This window comes from Lepidochelys olivacea (assembly GCF_965140295.1).
Source record: "Lepidochelys olivacea isolate rLepOli2 genome assembly, chromosome: 1".
In the NCBI taxonomy this organism is placed as follows: domain Eukaryota; kingdom Metazoa; phylum Chordata; order Testudines; family Cheloniidae; genus Lepidochelys; species Lepidochelys olivacea.
This window is the reverse complement of record NC_140411.1, coordinates 296,863,401-296,881,198: the sequence shown is the minus strand read 5'-3', so window position 1 is coordinate 296,881,198 and position 17,798 is coordinate 296,863,401. Positions and strand designations below refer to the sequence as shown.

The 17,798-nt window shown below is 41.5% G+C and overlaps 1 protein-coding gene across 2 annotated transcripts in view; it reads left to right on the top strand.

Moving 5' to 3' along the window:
• ARID2 (AT-rich interaction domain 2) overlaps nt 1-17,798 on the top strand; it is a 166,583-nt gene that overhangs the window by 104,365 nt on the left and 44,420 nt on the right. For both annotated transcript variants that reach the window (XM_084649826.1, XM_084649825.1), the window contains exons 13-15: nt 1,300-1,434; nt 2,176-2,375; nt 2,810-5,670. In XM_084649826.1, coding sequence (XP_084505952.1) covers nt 1,300-1,434; nt 2,176-2,375; nt 2,810-5,670 — 3,196 coding nt within the window. The remainder of the gene's footprint in view (nt 1-1,299; nt 1,435-2,175; nt 2,376-2,809; nt 5,671-17,798) is intronic.

The following is a 17,798-nucleotide window of genomic DNA, read 5'->3' as shown; positions in this document are numbered from 1 at the left end:
AAATTCTCTCATCTGCTTTCTTTCTCTTTAGAATTTCTAATTACATTCTGGTTATAGTACTTTTAGATGATGCTAAACAATAGAGAATACGGTGTGTTTTTTCAAATCCTATAGGTGATATAGATTGTACTGCTGACAGTTTAAAAAATATATTGATACTCTTTGAGCCTGCATGGCAGTGCAGATATTTTGGTGTTCTGTAGAGAGTTGTTGCTGTCTCCATTTGCTGTCAGAAAGGAACTATTTCCCAACTTTCTGAGCTGGCATAGAGGATCTCAAAGAAATAAAAATTACCAGTTAAGGAAAATATCCTTTTTTTTTTTTTTGGTTGGCTGTGCTTTTGTGGAGGTCCTTCAGGAACCACACATTGCTTCGCTCCCTGGGAATTTATTGATATTGCCTGGAGCATTGGCCAGAGCCGGTTGTTCGAGGACAACATGAGGCCTTCACCCTGCTTGCCTCCAGGGATGAATGTTCTGCCTCTGTAGCACTCCTATTCCCCTATGATCCTGGTAGTTCAGGGTAAGGTTGTTACTATATCTCTGATTTTCCTGTGTATTGCACTACATCTAGATTAGCAGATCAGTCTGAAAAACTTATTTTGACTTGTAAGGTCAGCAAATTTTTGATGGAAACCTTTGATAGAGAATGAGTATGCAATGCTAAAGTATATCTGACTTTTGATCTAAAGTTTAAAAGATATAGTTTGAAGCCTTTAAATTTATAATTTATTTAACTGATAGACACAGTTGGGTGGGGTGAGCAGATGATTAAGGCTTATATGGCAGTGAGGAACTGAGCTGTTAATTTCCAGATATTCTAACATTTGTGGGTTATATGTAGTTTTTTTTTTCTTTTTCTTTTTTTTAAAGTTGTAGAATTTTGTAGAGAATATATAAAGTTGTTCTGGGGACTTCATTGAAACACATTTTCAATCTGAAATTTTCTCAGATAAGTTTTTGGTTTGTGAATATGTTACTAAGTCTTGCATATTATATATGTAAATAATAATCTCAACAGGATGTTATGTGATCGATTTTTGCCATGTATCTTTGTGCTTTTCCTTGTATTAACTTTGGGCATTGAGGTTTACATCGTGAAAGATAAAATTACGTTGTATTGAGGAGGTGTTTGATAGGAGAGTGCATTAAAATGCTGTTTTCAATATTTTAATTAGCAGTGTTGTTACTGATTGTCCAAAATCCTTTACTCAGCCAGAGAGTAGCGTTTCAACCCTTTAAAAAGTATTGTCCATGTTGCAGTGTGTTTCATCATTTATTTTTCTTTCTTCATTTTCAGGTTGAATGCACATTTTGAGGTGAATTCAGATTGCTCAGTCTCTCGAGCGGAAATGTACTCTGAATACCTCTCAACCTGCAGTAAATTAGCTCGAGGTGGAATCCTAACATCAACTGGATTTTATAAATGTCTTCGGTAAGGTGAAAAGTCTAAAGAAGAATAAACAGGAGATTGTGGATGCCTAATGCTAATCTGCAACTTCAAACTTCTTTAGGGAAATACCTACTCTCAAATGAGTTTTAAAGACTGCTCTGATCTGTTAGCATTTGGAATTTTAAGTAAAAAAAAAAAAAAAAAAGTTTGATAGTTCAAATCAATAGCAATTATTTTGTTCTTTGTAAAGACTTTGTTAGAGCTTGCTGTATGTGTTTGGCCATATATTTCTTCCACTTTTAGCTTTTGGGGGTTACAGTTTTCATTTCTCTTGTCCATTGTAAATGCTAATTCTGGTGAACCTTTCAGTCCCCAAGGAGGTAGTCTTCTAAAAAAAGCATCTGAGCATCTCACTCTGGTGAGAAGACACATGACAGGCTGCAACTCTGCAGAAACAGAAACAGATGCTGTCACCAAATATTAGCCATTGAAAAATGCTCTTCTGTTTGAAAAATAGAATGGAGATTTCCCATGCCCATTCCTTCTCTTTTTGGCAGAGGTTGAACCCTAACTGACTAACATTAGTATCCTGGATCTAGATTTTGCAGTTAGGTACTCAATGAAGTATTTGACTTCTTAGTTTTTGTATATATGTTTGTCTTTGTCCTCTCTACGTACAGAACAGAGTCAATGTGCTAAAAATGAAAAGAAAGAGGAAAAAAATAACACTGTGAAAGGACTGAATTTTTGTTATGTATATAGCTGTATGTTTGTGTTTGGCAGAACTGTCTTTCCAAATCACACAGTGAAGAGAGTAGAGGATCCAAATAACAACGGGCAGGCACATATACACGTAGTAGGAGTTAAAAGGAGAGCTATACCACTTCCCATTCAGATGTACTATCAGCAACAACCAACTTCTGCTACCCCTGTCGTCCGGGTTGATTCTATTCCTGATGTATCTCCATCTCCTTCACCAGCAGGTTCTTTATCTTTTACATTATATTTTATGTGGCAGCCATTTTTGTTGCTTCTGAAACTAGGTAAAACAAAGTAAACTTCAGTGAAAAGAAGTTTTTAGAAACTAGTTGTTTAATTTTTTTGTTTAATGCTTTATAGTGTTGGATGATAGTGTTACTAAGTAGTATCTGGGTAGATACTGCCTAGCATTTGACACCTAATCCCTAAATTTGCAAGTCACCAGACAAGCCACTCTTATATCCACCACTAATCCGGACATGCTATAGCTGAGTTTAGAAACTACTTCACTTGGCTGTAATGATAATTTCAAATTTGGGATTTTTGATTCTTTATATTTGTGTGTTTTGCTTTGAGGTGTGGGGGTGGGACTGTTTTGGTTTGGTTTGGATTTTTGCATTAAGATTTCTGATTTTTTTTATTTCATTTGGGTCAACAGGAATCCCACATGGACCACAAAGTGTAGGAAACCATTTTCAGAGGACCCCAGTTAACAACCAGTCTTCAAATCTGACAGCAACACAGATGTCTTTTCCAATTCAAGGTGTTCACACTGTGGCGCAGACTGTTTCTAGAATTCCACAAAATCCTTCAGTTCACACACAGCAACAACAAAACGCTACCGTGACTGTCATTCAGAATAAAACTCCAATTTCCTGTGAGGTAGTCAAGGCCACAGTAATACAGAGCTCGGTTTCCCAATCTGCAGTTCCTGTTACTATTGCTGTAGGTGGAGCAGCACAAGCTTCTAATCAAAATCACAGCAGTGCAGGACCACAACCATCTGTTGCTGTTGTCAGTTCTCAGACTTTGCTTCACCACCAACCTGTAATTCAACAACAGTCTCCACTACATGCAGTGGTACCAGGACAGATACCTTCAGGCACTCCTGTTACGGTAATTCAACAAGCTGTACCTCAGGGTCATATATTTGGCAGAGTACAGAACCTACCAGCATGCACTTCAGCAGTTTCACAGGGTCAACAGTTAATCACTACATCGTCACAACCTTTGCAGACTTCATCTCAGCAGCCCTCTGCTGGTAACCAGCAACAAGACACAGTCATCATAGCACCCCAACAATATGTCACAACCTCTGCATCCAATATTGTTTCTGCCACTACAGTACAGAATTTTCAAGTTGCAGCTGGGCAAGTGGTTACTATTGCTGGTGTCCAAAATCCACAAACTTCTAGGGTAGGGTTTCAGAATATTGCTCCAAAGCCTCTACCTTCTCAGCAAGTCCCACCTACAGTGGTACAGCAACCCATGCAGCAGCAGCCGCCACCATCCCAACAAAGTGTAGTGATTGTAAGCCAGCCAGCTCAGCAAGGTCAAACTTATGCACCAGCCATTCACCAAATTGTGCTAACTAATCCAGCTTCTCTTCCAGCTGGGCAAACTGTCCAGTTGACTGGACAACCAAACATAACTCCATCTTCCTCACCGTCTCCTGGACCAGTTACAAATAACCAGGTTCCTACAGTAATGTCATCTCCATCTACTACTCAGTCACAAGGACCCCCTCCTACTGTCAGCCAGATGCTTTCCGTGAAGAGGCAGCAACAGCAGCAACATTCACCTGCGCCATCACAACAACAGGTACAAGTACAAGTCCAGCAACAACAACCGGTACAAATGCAAGTTCAGCCACAGCAAGCTAATGCAGGAGTTGGTCAGCCTTCGTCTGGAGAATCTAGTCTGATAAAACAGCTGCTTCTTCCAAAACGAGGCCCTTCAACTCCTGGTGGTAAGCTTATACTCCCAGCTCCACAGATTCCTCCACCTAACAATGCAAGAGCCCCTAGCCCTCAGGTGGTTTATCAGGTGGCTAATAACCAAGCACCAAGTTTTGGAGTTCAAGGACAGTCTCCAACTCAGCAGCTATTAGTTGGACAGCAAAATGTTCAGCTGGTCCAGAGTGCAATCCAGCCCCAAGGGGCAGTACAAACAGTACCCATTTCTAATCTACAAATATTGCCAGGCCAGTTGATCTCAAATAGCCCAGCAACCATTTTCCAAGGGACTTCTGGCAACCAGGTTACCATAACAGTTGTGCCAAATACTAGTTTTGCTACTGCAACTGTGAGTCAGGGAAATACAACTCAGCTCATTGCTCCAGCAGGAATCTCAATGAGTGGAACACAGACAGGAGTTGGGCTTCAGGTGCAAACACTTCCAACTACTCCAGCACCTCCAGCTGGACAATCACCATGTGCTGCTGCTCCTCCATTCAAAGGTGATAAAATAATTTGCCAAAAGGAGGAAGAAGCAAAGGAAGCAACAGGTTTACACGTTCATGAACGTAAAATTGAAGTTATGGAAAATCCCTCTTGCCGAAGAGGAGCTGTGAACACCAGTAATGGGGATGCAAAGGAAAATGATATGCAGGTGGGAAGTCTTTTAAATGGGAGAAAGTATAATGACTCCAGTCTACCTCCTTCTAACTCAGGGAAAACTCAAAATGAGGCCAATCAGTGCTCACAAGTCAGTAACGGGCCATCATTAGAATTGGGTGAGAATGGAGCTCCTGGAAAGCAGAACTTTGAACAAATGGACACACAGGAAATTAAAAGTGATTTGAAGAAGCCCCTAGTTAATGGAATCTGTGATTTTGATAAAGGAGATGGTTCTCATTTGAGCAAAAACATTCCAAATCACAAAACTTCCAATCATGTAGGAAATGGTGAGATCTCTCCAGTGGAACAAGGGAATTCAGATGTCATGCAGCAAGAGACTGCTAAAGGTGATCAAGGGGAAAGGATTTCTAATGGACCTGTATTAACTTTCAGTAGTTCACCTGTTGTAAGCGGTACACAGGAAGCTGCAAAACTGTTAACCCAGCAACTTAGTGGTACCAACACTGATTTACCTAATGGACCTTTAGCTTCAAGTTTGAATTCAGATGTGCCTCAGCAACGCCCAAGTGTAGTTGTCTCACCACAATCTACAGCCTCTGTTATACAGGGGCATCAAATCATAGCAGTTCCACACTCAGGACCTAGAGTGTCCCAGTCTACCCTGTCATCTGAAGTTCGGTCTACTAATGGCACAGCAGAATGCAAAACTGTAAAGAGGCCAGCGGAGGATAATGATAGGGAAACTGTTCCAGGAATTCCAAATAAAGTAGGAGTTAGAATTGTTACAATCAGTGACCCCAACAATGCAGGTTGCAGTGCAACTATGGTTGCTGTGCCAGCTGGAGCGGATCCAAGCACTGTAGCTAAAGTAGCAATAGAAAGCGCTGTTCAGCAAAAGCAGCAGCATCCAACAACATATATACAAAGCATGGTCACACAGGTAGGTTAAGCAAACTTTTTGTGTTTATTTTACCAAATATGGTTTGTAAAAGAAACAGATATGTCAAAATGTAAATTTGCTATTCCAATATTATCCCCCATGTGGGATTTCAAATCTTCATAAAATCAGTTAGTGTGCTCCTACTTAAGCTGTTCTGATACTTCTCATTCTGTTTTTGATGCCAGTTATAGTAGTATAGTTTAAATTTATTTAAAAGGATTAAAGTCTAACAAATTGCAACTTGATTATGCATCAAGGGAAAACCCCTTGTGTTTACTTTTCTGTTATTTAATTGCTTTGTTATTTTGAAGGTTAAAAATAGTCCTTTGTATTTTAGAATCTTAAAATATTTGTTTTATCATTTCTTGCTCTCAGAGTTGTCCATATCTTGCCTCCTCACTTAGAATAGGTGTTCTATTAGGTGGCAGTCTCTACTTTTGTGTAGTGTTTTATATTTTGTTCTTACACATTTTGTTAGTAGCTCACATAAGTATATTTCTGAGGAGTGACTTTCAAATTATTTCTGTATATATATTATAAAATGTCTCAGTTGCTTATACTTCTACCACTGTCCTCGAGCTTACTGAAAAAAGTTAAAGTTTTTGGGTTTGGAGATCCGTAAAGGATAATAAATGTTTCAGTTTAAATTTATTCCAGTCAGTAGAAAATCGAGTTTGTCCATTGGTCAAAAAGGATGCTGTTTCTTTCCACCATAGGTTCTGATTCTGCAGTCCTATCTGATGGACTCTACACAGGCATAATAATCTGTTGCATGGATCAGGTTGGAGGATAGTGGTCTTAATTTCTTTTTGAGATTAAACTTTATTTACCTTTATAAGTGCAAGCTTCCTCGTACCTCACCACCAGTGTAGGCTATAGTATGTGTCCATTCTTAATATGACATTTAGCACCTACTGTACTATTGTAAATAGGAGTATTCCAGTTTGCACATCTCAGTACCATTTTCCAGGAAAATTCCTGATTATATTCAAAATTCTTACATTCTCTAGTTATTTTAGCACAGCATATGGTCAGAAAGTCCCTTAATTTATGGATAATTCATTTTAAGAAACTGTTTCATATTCTGAATTAGAGCAAAAGAGATATTCACTAATTTGAGGGTGGTAAGAGGAAGATAGATTGTGGAAAGAGAGGGAAAAATCAGAGAAAACTTTGTTTGGGTTAGTGTTCTTAGGCATTGAGTTAATAAACTTTTTTTACTTGATACTTGTTCATTTTTAGTATTTAGTAGATGTAGACTTATGGACACAGAGCTATAACTAGAATCCACTTAAGCGGATACCTGCTTAATCAGGGTGGTACTCCTGCACTGTCATTAAGTTAGACTTTTACTGAAATCTGTCTGATGCCTTAACTCTTTAGACAAGAAATCTCTTTAGGTAATGATGAATAATTTTCTTTTAACTGTGAGAATACTTTGTGAAAATTTTGCAAATCTAAATGAAAATCAAATATGTATATTATTCTGATTGACACATGATCTTTGATTTGAATAAAAGTTGTTTGATGACAAAAGAAAATTGCCAATGTGTAGCATAAGGGTTCACCAGATTTTGGTAAGTAATATCTTTTCCCCAAAATGGATACATTAGCTATGCATTGCTTAGAGTACAGAGTGTGGGTGGTTTTTGGTGTTTGTGCAGTTTGGGGGTTTTGGATTTTTTTTTTTGTTTTTTTGTTTGTTTCGTTTGGTTTTTTGAGTACCCGCATTAAAGATCCGATGAATATAGAAAATGTTGAACTGTCTTATCAAGGATTGACCTGATTGTTTTTAACTAAAATAATTGACTGTGGATATTTATGCCCTAGACAACGTAGCTGATCCGAATTAGAAAATGTTTCTCAGAACTGTTAACAGACAGTCATTCTTTCAGATTGTTGAGGAAGAGAGTGAGAGAAAAATATGTATGATTTTTTTCCCATTTGAAATATATTACTTGTGGTTCTGCCATACTACTGCTATACACTTTAAAAAAAAACAACAAAAAAACACCCCATCCTTTTTTGAGGTAGTTTTTATTCTTCTGCCTCATTCTTAAGGCTAATATTTCGTCATGGATATTTTTAGTAAAAGTCATGGGCAATAATGAAAAATTCACAGAACCCCGTGACCTGTCCCTGACTTTTACTAAAAATATCCATGACAAAATGGAGAGCCTGGGCAGCTCCAGGGGCCCTCTCTGCTGGCGGCTCTGAGTTGCAGGGAGCACAGCCTCCTGGGGCGGCAGGGGAGCGACCGGGAGCTCTGGGGGTCCCCCTGGCACCCACGGAGATGGAGAGCTCTGGGGGCCCACCCTGCCACCCGTGGAGGTGGCTGGGAGCCGCAGGGTGGCCAGGAACTCTGGGGGTCCCCCTGGGTAACATGGAGGCGGAGAGCTGCGGGGTCCCCACTGCTGCCCATGGGGTGGCTGGGAGCTGTGGGGTCCCCCCCGCCTCCCTTCGGGGCGGCCAGGAGCTGCGGGGGGGTCTGCCTGCTGGCACTGGCTGAGGTCACGGAAGTCTTTGGAAGTCACGCATTTCGTGACCTCTGTGACTAAATCGCAGCCTTACCCATTCTCATTCCCCCATTATTCCCTACTGCATTTCTCCAACTTTCCACAGAATCATGCTGCCAACCGCCTTTGTCAAGTGAGATAAAGGAACACACAAAACCTCCACTGAAGCTTCTATTAGTTAGTTTGGTCGATAAACAAAGAAACTCAAAAGATGATTTGCTAAAAGAGGTTAAAATAGGGAAAGAACACATTAAAAATTACTTAGACTAGTTAGATATCTTCAAGTCACCAGGGCCTGATGAAATACATCCTAGCATACTCAAGAAGGTGACTGAAGATATCTGAGCCATTAGTGATTATCTTTGAAAAATCTTGGAAGATGAGATTCCAGAGCATTGGAAAAGGGCAAATATAGTGCCCATCCATAAAAAGGAAAATAAGGACAACCCGGGTAATTACAGACCAATCAGCTTAACTTCTGTACCCAGAAAGATAATGGACCAAATAATTAAGCAATCAATTTGCAAACACCTAGAAGATGATAAGGTGATAGGTAACAGTCCATATGGATTTGTCAAGAACAAATTGTGTCAAACCAACCAAATAGCTTTCTTTTACATGGTAATAAGCATTGTGGATAGCGGGAAAGCGTTAAGACTTGGTATATCTTGACTTTAGTAAGGGTTTTGATACTGTTGCACATGACCTCATAAACAAACTAGGGAAATACAAACTAGATGGAGCTAATATAATGTGGGTGCATAACTGTTTGGAAAACTGTTCCCAGAGAGTAGTTATCAGTGGTTCACAGTCAAACTGGAAGGGCATATCTAGTGGGGTCCCACAGGGATCAATTCTGGGTCTGGTTCTGTTCAATATCGTCAGTGATTTAGATAATGGTATAGAGAGTACACTTATAAAGTTTGTGGACACCACAAGTTGGGAGGGGTTGCAAGTGCTTCGGAGGACAGGATTCAAATTCAAAATGATGTGGATAAACTGGAGAAATGGTCTGAAGTAAATAGGATGAAATTCAATAAGGACAAATGCAAAGTATTCCACTTAAGAAGGAACAGTCAGTTGCACACATACTAAATGGGAAATGATTGCCTAGGAAGGAGTACTGCAGAACGGGATCTAGGGGACAGAGTAGATCACAAGCTAAGTATGAGTCAACATTGTAACACTGTTGCAAAAAAAGCAAACGTTATTCTGGGATGTATTAGCAGAAGTGTTGTAAGCAAGACACAAGAAGTAATTCTTCCGTTCTACTCCGCACTGATTAGGCCTCAACTGGAGTACTGTGTCCAGTTCTGGGTGCCTCATTTCAGGAAAGATGGGGACAAATTGGAAAAAGTCCAGAGAAGAGTAACAAAAATGATTACAGAAAACATGACCTATGAAAGAGAAGTGGAAAAGCAGCATGATCTATGAAGCAGCATTACCTATGAAGGAGAAGCGGAAAGCAGCTCGGGCCACAGGGACGTGCTGGCCGCCGCTTCCTGCAGCTCCGATTGGCCGGGAATGGTGAACCACAGCCACTGGGAGCTGCGAGGAGCTGTGCCTGCGGACAGTCAATGTAAACAAAATGTCTCACGGCCTGCCAGCAGATTACCCTGATGGGCTGCATGCCGAAGGTTGACGACCCCTGTTCTAGGCTTTACAGTGACACATAGGGTGACAATCCTGGAGTCTTATTATATAGATATAGGATTTGATTTTGTATTGAAATATCGTGTTTATTGGGTTGTCTCAAACAGACGCATGTGACACACATGTCGGTGTTTATCTCTATTTGCATCTGCATTTAGCCGGTCCTAGGTGTAGCCTGAAGGGTGGAGGGAGCTGGCATCTTACTTTGGTGGCTTTCTCTCCCTTTATTTACATGTTTTCTGTTTATGGGTTGTTACTTCCCTGAGGCATTGTGCTGGACTGGTGCATGAAGAAGGAAAAAGAAATGAGTAATTTACTTACGGCTTTTTTTTTTTTTTTCCAAAGCTCCCACAAAACATTTGTTGAACATAACCAAGTTAGTTTGTCCCAGTTGGCTTTATAGAATGCTCTAATGTCATGTCAGATGCTTGGATGGGAGAAAATTACACTTAATTACCTATGTGGCTTTTTAAAAAAATCAGTCCCTCCCTCACCATCATCACCCCTCATAAACAGACACTTCCATTTTTCTTAAGGCAGCCCACTTATAGCATCCTTGAGTGGGAAGCAGGCTGCTAAAATTGTGAGCAGGAGTATAAACATTGGCTCCAATCTTCCATTGATCAGTAGGCTGAGTTTCCATGCACCAGAAAGCAGGTGCATAGCCCCAGGAGACATAATTCATTCCTATCCACAGAGCAAATGAACTGCTCAGCTGGAGCTACTAAAATACAGAAGCTCTTCATTTGGTTGTCATTCACTCCAGAAGCACACTGATGCAATTAGATTTGAACTTCAATAATCTACTATCATTAAAGAGGAAATTTATTTTAATTCCTGTCCCCCTACCCTACCCCTCCCTCATACCCCCCAAAATCCTGCTGTTTTTATTTTCCACATGTGAGCTACCTGTGATAAACATCATATTTTGAGAACATTGAGTACATAAGGTGAAATTTTAAAAAGCGCTAAGTAACTTAGGCTCCTAAGTCCTATGACTTTGTCTGGTAAATGACGGCAGTGTTTTTGAAAATTTTGCTCATATAACTATTCACTGCACAAGTAGTGGTACACACAAACGCACACACGTGTGACAATCACAACGTGCATGTGTGTATGTGTGTATCTATATATTATTAGGGAGCAGAAGTGTAGAGTAAGGACCTGATCTTGAAAATAGCTCTGCATGAGAACAGGGGTCCCCCATACGGAGCTGCATGAAAGACTGGGCCTCAATTATTATAACTCAATAGATCATGTATTCCATTTTGTAAAATTTAATCGTTACCGGTTTTACTAGTTCACTGTGTACCAGCTGTTTTGTTTTTTCCTACCTTTATTTTGTCTACACTACATTTTAGCCACTGTGCTAATGCACTGGTATTAACCATGATTTGCACTCCTGCAACTTGCTCCAGCTGACTTACTCCAGCTGACTGTTCTATTGACACACAACATCTAAAGGGTTTGCACTTGTGTAGCTGCGCTGGTGGCTCAAAACCCAGTATAGACCCTTTGACTAGAGTAGTCATTTTAAAAGTGAGGTGTTTCGGTAGGGTAGACTGCTGAATTTTGTAGAGGCTGGGTCCTTTGTGTTTGTGCTTACATTTTATCTAAAACTGAAATTTAAAGGATAGTAGGAGGCATTATTTCGAAGATGGTATTTACAATTTTAACAGAGTTGCCTGAGGTTGGGAGGTTGATTACACTGAAATATGAGACATGGATTGCAACATGAATTAAAAGAATATAATGCTTTATATGCAGTGTGGTTGTAGCTGTGTTGGTCCCAGGATATTAGAAAAAGAGCTCTGTAAACTCAAAAACTTGTCTCCTTCACCAACAGAAGTTGGTCCAATCAAAAATATTACCTCATCCACCTTGTCTCTCTCCTATGCTTTATATTAGGGCTGTCAATTAATCACAGTTAAGTCACGTGATTAACTCAAAAATTAATCACAATTAAAACAATCGCACTTATAACAATAGAATACCAATTAAAATTTAATAAATATTTTTGGGTGTTTTTCAACATTTTCAATATTGATTTCAGTTACAACAGTGCTCACTTTATATTAGTATTTTTATTACAAATATATATATTGTAAAAATGATAAAAGAAATAGTATTTTTCAGTTCACCTCATACAAGTACTGAAGTGCAATCTCTTAATCGTGAAAGTGTAACTTATAAATACAGATTTTTTTTTTTTTTTGGTTACAAAACTGCCCTCAAAAACAAAACTGTGTAAACCTTTAGAGCCTACAAGTCCACTCAGTCCTACATCTTATTCTGCCAATCGCTAAGACAAACAAGTTTGTTTACATTGACGGGAGATACTGCTGCCTGCTTCTTATTTACAACGTCACCTAAAAGTAAGAACAGGCATCATTCGCATGGCACTTTTGTAGCCGGCGTTGCAAGGTATTTACATGCAACATATGCTAAATATTTGTATGCCTCTTCATGCTTCGGCCACCATTCCAGAGGACATGCTGATGATGCTCGTTAAAAAAATAATTCGTCAATTAAATTTGTGACTGTAGGGGGAGAATTGTATTTTACCCACTCTGTTTTACCCACATTTTGCATATATTTCATGTTATAGCAGTCTCGGATCATGACCCAGCATGTGTTCATTTTAAGAACACTTTCACAGCAGATTTGACAAATGCAAAGAAGGTACCAATGTGAGATTTCTAAAAATAGCTACAGCACTCGACCCAAGGTTTAAGAATCTGAAGTGCCATCCAAAATCTGAGAGGTACGAGGTGTGAAGCACGCTTTCAGAAATCTTAAAAGAGCAGCTCTCAGATGCGGAAACTACAGAACCCAAACCACCAAAAAAGAAAATCAGCCTGACTCAGATAATGAAAATGAACATGTGTCAGTTCTGTGCACTGCTTTGGATCGTTATCAAGCAGAACCCATCATCAGCATGGAAGCATGTCCTCTGGAATGGTGGTTGAAGCATGAACGGACATACGAATCTTTAGCTTATCTGGCATGTAAATGTCTTGCAACGCTGGCCACAACAGTGCTATGTGAACACCTGTTCTCACTTTCAGGTGACATTGTAAACAAGAAGCAGGCAGCATTATCTCCTGCCAATAGTAACCAACCTTGTTTGTCTAAGTGATTGGCTGACTAAGAAGTAGGACTGAGAGGACTTGTAGGCTCTAAAGTTTTACATTGTTTTATTTTTGAATGCAGTTTTTTTTTCATAATTCTACTTTTGTAAGTTCAACTTTCATGATAAAGAGGTTGGACCACAGTACTTGCATGAGGTGAATTGAAAAATACAATTTTTTTTTTTACAGTGCAAATATTCGTAATCAAAAATAAATATAAAGTGAGCACTGTACACTTTGTATTCTGTGTTGTAATTGAAATTAATATATTTGAAAATTTAGTAAACATCGAAAAATATTTAAAATAAATGGTATTCTATTGTTTAACGATTAATTGCACTGTTAAACAATAGAATACCATTTATTTTAAATATTTCTGGATAACAGCACAATTAATCCCAATTAATTTTTTAATCGCACGATTATCGCGATTACTTTTTTTAATCACCTGATGGCCCTACTTTATATTAATCCTGGAAATCTTTGTGTGGCATGAACTGTACAGTAAGGCCCTGATCCATTAAAGTACTTAAGCACTTTGAGCATTTGAATACTCCATCAAAGTCGATAGGGTTTAAACACGTGCTTAAAGTTGCACATGTGCTTAAGTGCTATCCTGGATCGGGGCCCATATGAATGTTTGTTTTAAAGCATGGAATATGCCATGCTACATATTTTCCCTTCTTTGTATGCTTTAATTTATAATCCTCAGGAGGGTGCCATCATAAGGTCTTACCTCCAGCTGGGTGGCTGAGTGAACAAACAGCTGCTTTCAAAGTCAGCATCAATGGTTTAGCTCAAGGTGTGTGCTTTGAGAATAGTGCAGCTGGCGTTGTTATCCCAGGACGCCAATCATATCTGTTTCCATCACTACATATTTGAGTCTTTGGCACAGGGAGAAAGATTCATAACTCTGTTATTTAAATCCTGCTCATAATCTATAGCATATGTTGATTCCTGTTATGGTATCTTCACTTGCTCTCTTAAACAATCAACTTGTTTAACAGTGAACATTTTGTAACTGCTATAGTTAAAAGTAACACCTAAGATTATTGTAACTGTAAGAATTTAGCAAAACAGTTTTTCTCAGTTTCACTTTGTGTATTTGAGAATGCTTTCTATACAGTCACTTTCAGTGTTCCCCCTGAATACAGTCATAGATTCCAAGGCTAGAAGAGACCACTAGATTATCTAGTCTGACCTCCTGAAAGGCAAACTAGCAGAATCTGCTGTGCCACAGTGCTGTGTAAAAGGAGCTAATTAAAACAATCCTTCAATTAGGCCTTGTCTCTGTGTGGGATCAGCCCTGATTCAGCCATTGGTGGTCAGCAACCCATGTAGCTCAGCTTATTTGAGGAGGGGTAAATTAAGCTAGCCAAATCTTGGCTTTGCTTGTCTAAACCTGAGGATTTGCATCAGTGCACCTACACCTTCTGCAGGCCACCAGTGACTAAATCCCAAGTAGATAACAGGTCTTGGCAATGCTGAAAAGACCATTGTAATTATCAACAGGGGAGTAAAAAAAGCCTTATTAAAATGTTTCAGTTGCTATATATCTCCCTGAAAGTGGCTATATTTCAGTGCTGAAGTGATTCTAGTATGTCATTTATTAGTTTTAAGCCCCAATCCCACAACTTGTTCCATACTATTGGACTAACCCCCAGGGAGTCAGTAGGTCTGTGTGTGGTTCCAGGGGCTTTCCTGTGTGGAACAAATTCCCATTCACAACAAGTTTGTAAGGCACTTCAGACCTTTTTTGGATGAGAGGCACTAAATAAATGGAAGATAGTTTTACTGCGAACACAATACTGTATGTACTCCCCAAATAGCACAATCTAAATGTAAAAATAAGTAGTTCAATTGTTAAATCCCAGAAGACACACCAAAGGATGATCCATTCTCAAACCCTGAGCCTATAAATACTTAAGCCTGTCTACACACAGCTTTATAGCAATATGACTAGGTTTAGTTAGAAGTGTGATTTTTTTTGTAAACTGTTGTAGTTATACTGGTACAACCCATAATGTTGATTGAGTTATACATGGTGCCTTGGTATATTGATATATCTTATTCCCCTTCCCATATAAGCATCTTGATACCTGTATACATAAAGCAGTACAACTTTTGTGTGTAGACTAGGCATTAAGCATGTGAGTAATACCACTAACTTCAGTGGAACTACTCATTTAAGCACCTGCTTAAATGCATGCAGAATCAGGACCCAAGTCAGGGCAGTTGTTGTAGTTTAGCTTGGGTGGAAGTTAATTTATTTTCAAGGGCACATCTTGATCTGTGTTTCAGTTAGGGTTGCCAGGCATCCAGTTTTCAACCTGACTCCTGGTTGAAAAGGGACCCTGATGCCTCTGGTTGGCACTGCCGACTGGGTCGTTAAAAGTCTGGTTGGCAGCTCAGAGGAAGCCCGGGATGAAGGCAGACTCCCTACATGCCCTGGCTCCATGCAGCTCCCCGAAGCAGCTGCCAGGTTCTTGCGGCTCCCAGGCGCATGGGCGGCCAGGAAAGCTCCGTGCACTGTCCCTGCCCGAGTGCCAGCTCCGCAGCTCCCATTGGCTGGGAACCGTGACCAATGGGAGCTGCAGGGATGATGTCTGTGGGTGCAAAGGCAGCGCACGGAGCCTCCCTGGCTGCCTATTCACCATGGGGCTGCAGGGACCTGGCGGCTGCTTCCTGGGAGCCAGGACCCCGAACTCCCTCCTGCCCATCCCAATCCCCTGCTCCAGCCCTGAGCCCCCTCCCGCACCCAAACTCCCTCCTGGAGCCTGCACCCCGCCCTTACCCCAATCCCCTACCCCAGTCCTGAGCCCCTCCTGCACCCCAAACTCCTCATCCCTGGCCCCACCCCAGAGCCCACACCCCAAGCTGGAGCCCTCACCCCCCCCCCCACACCCCAATGCCTGCCCAGAGTCCCCTCCCACACCCAAACTCCCTCCCGGAGCCTGCACCCCGTTAGATTAAAACTAACATGGATATGCCTACGCATGCTACAGTCACACCTTTACTTTGCAGTGTAGACGTACTGCTTCTGCTGGCATTTTGGAAGTAGTGCCTCCTACAAGAAATGATCTCGAGAATTTGGGCATGCCACTGTTGTGTTCTTTATTACAGACTGAATAGGTAGTGAAGTCTATAGTTACAGTTGCCCAACACTTTCCATTATAGGATGATGTTTTCATTTGCTTATAACTTTGCCAAACTTCAGAAGTTTGGGCTGAAATTTTCCATGTGAGGTATTTGTTTCAGACAGATTTTTAAAAAATTTCTGGTAGATCGCTTCAGCCATTTCTTATAATGAAATGAAGGGGGGAATATAATTATGTTTAAAAATTGTTAAACCTGTTTGTTGAGAGCTCTAATGCTTTCATGCTTTGGAGCAGGGACTTGAGCGGGGGGAGGAATAGCTCAGTGGTTTGAGCATTGGCCTGCTAAACCGAGGGTTGTGAGTTCAATCCTTGAGGGGGCCATTTAGGGATCTGGGGCAAAAATTGGGGATTGGTCCTGCTTTGAGCAGGGGGTTGGACTAGATGACCTGCTGAGGTCCCTTCTAATCCTGATATTCTATGACTCTATGAAATTTTGCAGGAGAGATTGATTATTCTGCCTTTTGTCGTCCCCATGAAACTGCCAACATTTGGCCAAATTATAGTTTGCTCAAAAATCTCGGTTCCCACATGCTCAGTAGATTTCTGTTAGAATTTGGCAGCTACATTTTCCAATGATTCCATCTCCATTTCCAGCTCCATCTCTTCGCTGCTCCTTTGTGCTGACCAGACTCTCACATATGCTATCTCTACAGAGGAACTGAGCATGATCCGTCCCTGGGCTGTAGGAGCTGCTGTGTCACCAGGCATAGGAACTGAGAGTGGGGAGACTCTTTCCAGTGCTCTTAGTGCTCCCCTGGTGGTAGCCAGGCAGCATGGAGGAGAAGGAGGAAGTTGCCTAAAGAAATGCAGAGGCATGAGGAGCAGTGTGGGGGAAAGGGGAAGAGATGCAGGGCAGGGGGACAGCAACAGGAATTCAGAGGGAGGATAGGAATCGGTGGGAGGTGTGTGTTAAGAACAGGAGGGAGAAGATGGGGGCAGACGACAGAGCAGAAACAGAGTGGGTGGGAAGAAGGGAAGGAGCGAGGATAGGAGAAGAGTGTGGGAGGGCAGGAGCCACAGAGTGGGGAGGATAGGAATGGAGTCAGGAGCCAGGCAGGGATGGGGGAGGGGAAGGAAGATGATCAGGAGCCAGTGGGTTAGCAGCTGTTGGTGGGGGGGAAGGGTGCTAGGAGCAGAAGGGTCTGTAACCATTAGAGAACACTCCTCTATACAACCTGGAATTGAACCCAGAATTCTGGAGTCTCTACATTCCTGATGATCTAGCAAATAGCTGTGAAAACCCACTGCCAAAGTATGTGTGTCTATCTCAGGGGCAGGCAAACTTTTTGGCCTGAGGGCGCATCAGGTTTCTGAAATTGTATGGCTGGCCAGTTAGGGGAGGCTGTGCCTCCCCAAGCAGCCAGGCACGGCTGGCCCCCGCCCCCATCTGACCCCCCCACTTCTCACCCCCTGACAATCCCCCCGGGACTCCTGCCCCATGCAACCCACCCTGTTCCCTGACGGTCCTCCGGAAACCCCTGCCCCATGCACCCCCACTCCCCACGCTCTGAGTCCCCTGACAGCCCCTAGACCCCCCGCCCCTAACTGCCCCCCACTGCCCTATCCAACCTCCCCCCCTTCCTGACTGCCCCCCCAGGACCCCTGCCCCATCCAACCACCTCTTCTCCCTGACCGCCCCCAGACCCCTCGCCCCTAACTGCCCCTGCCCC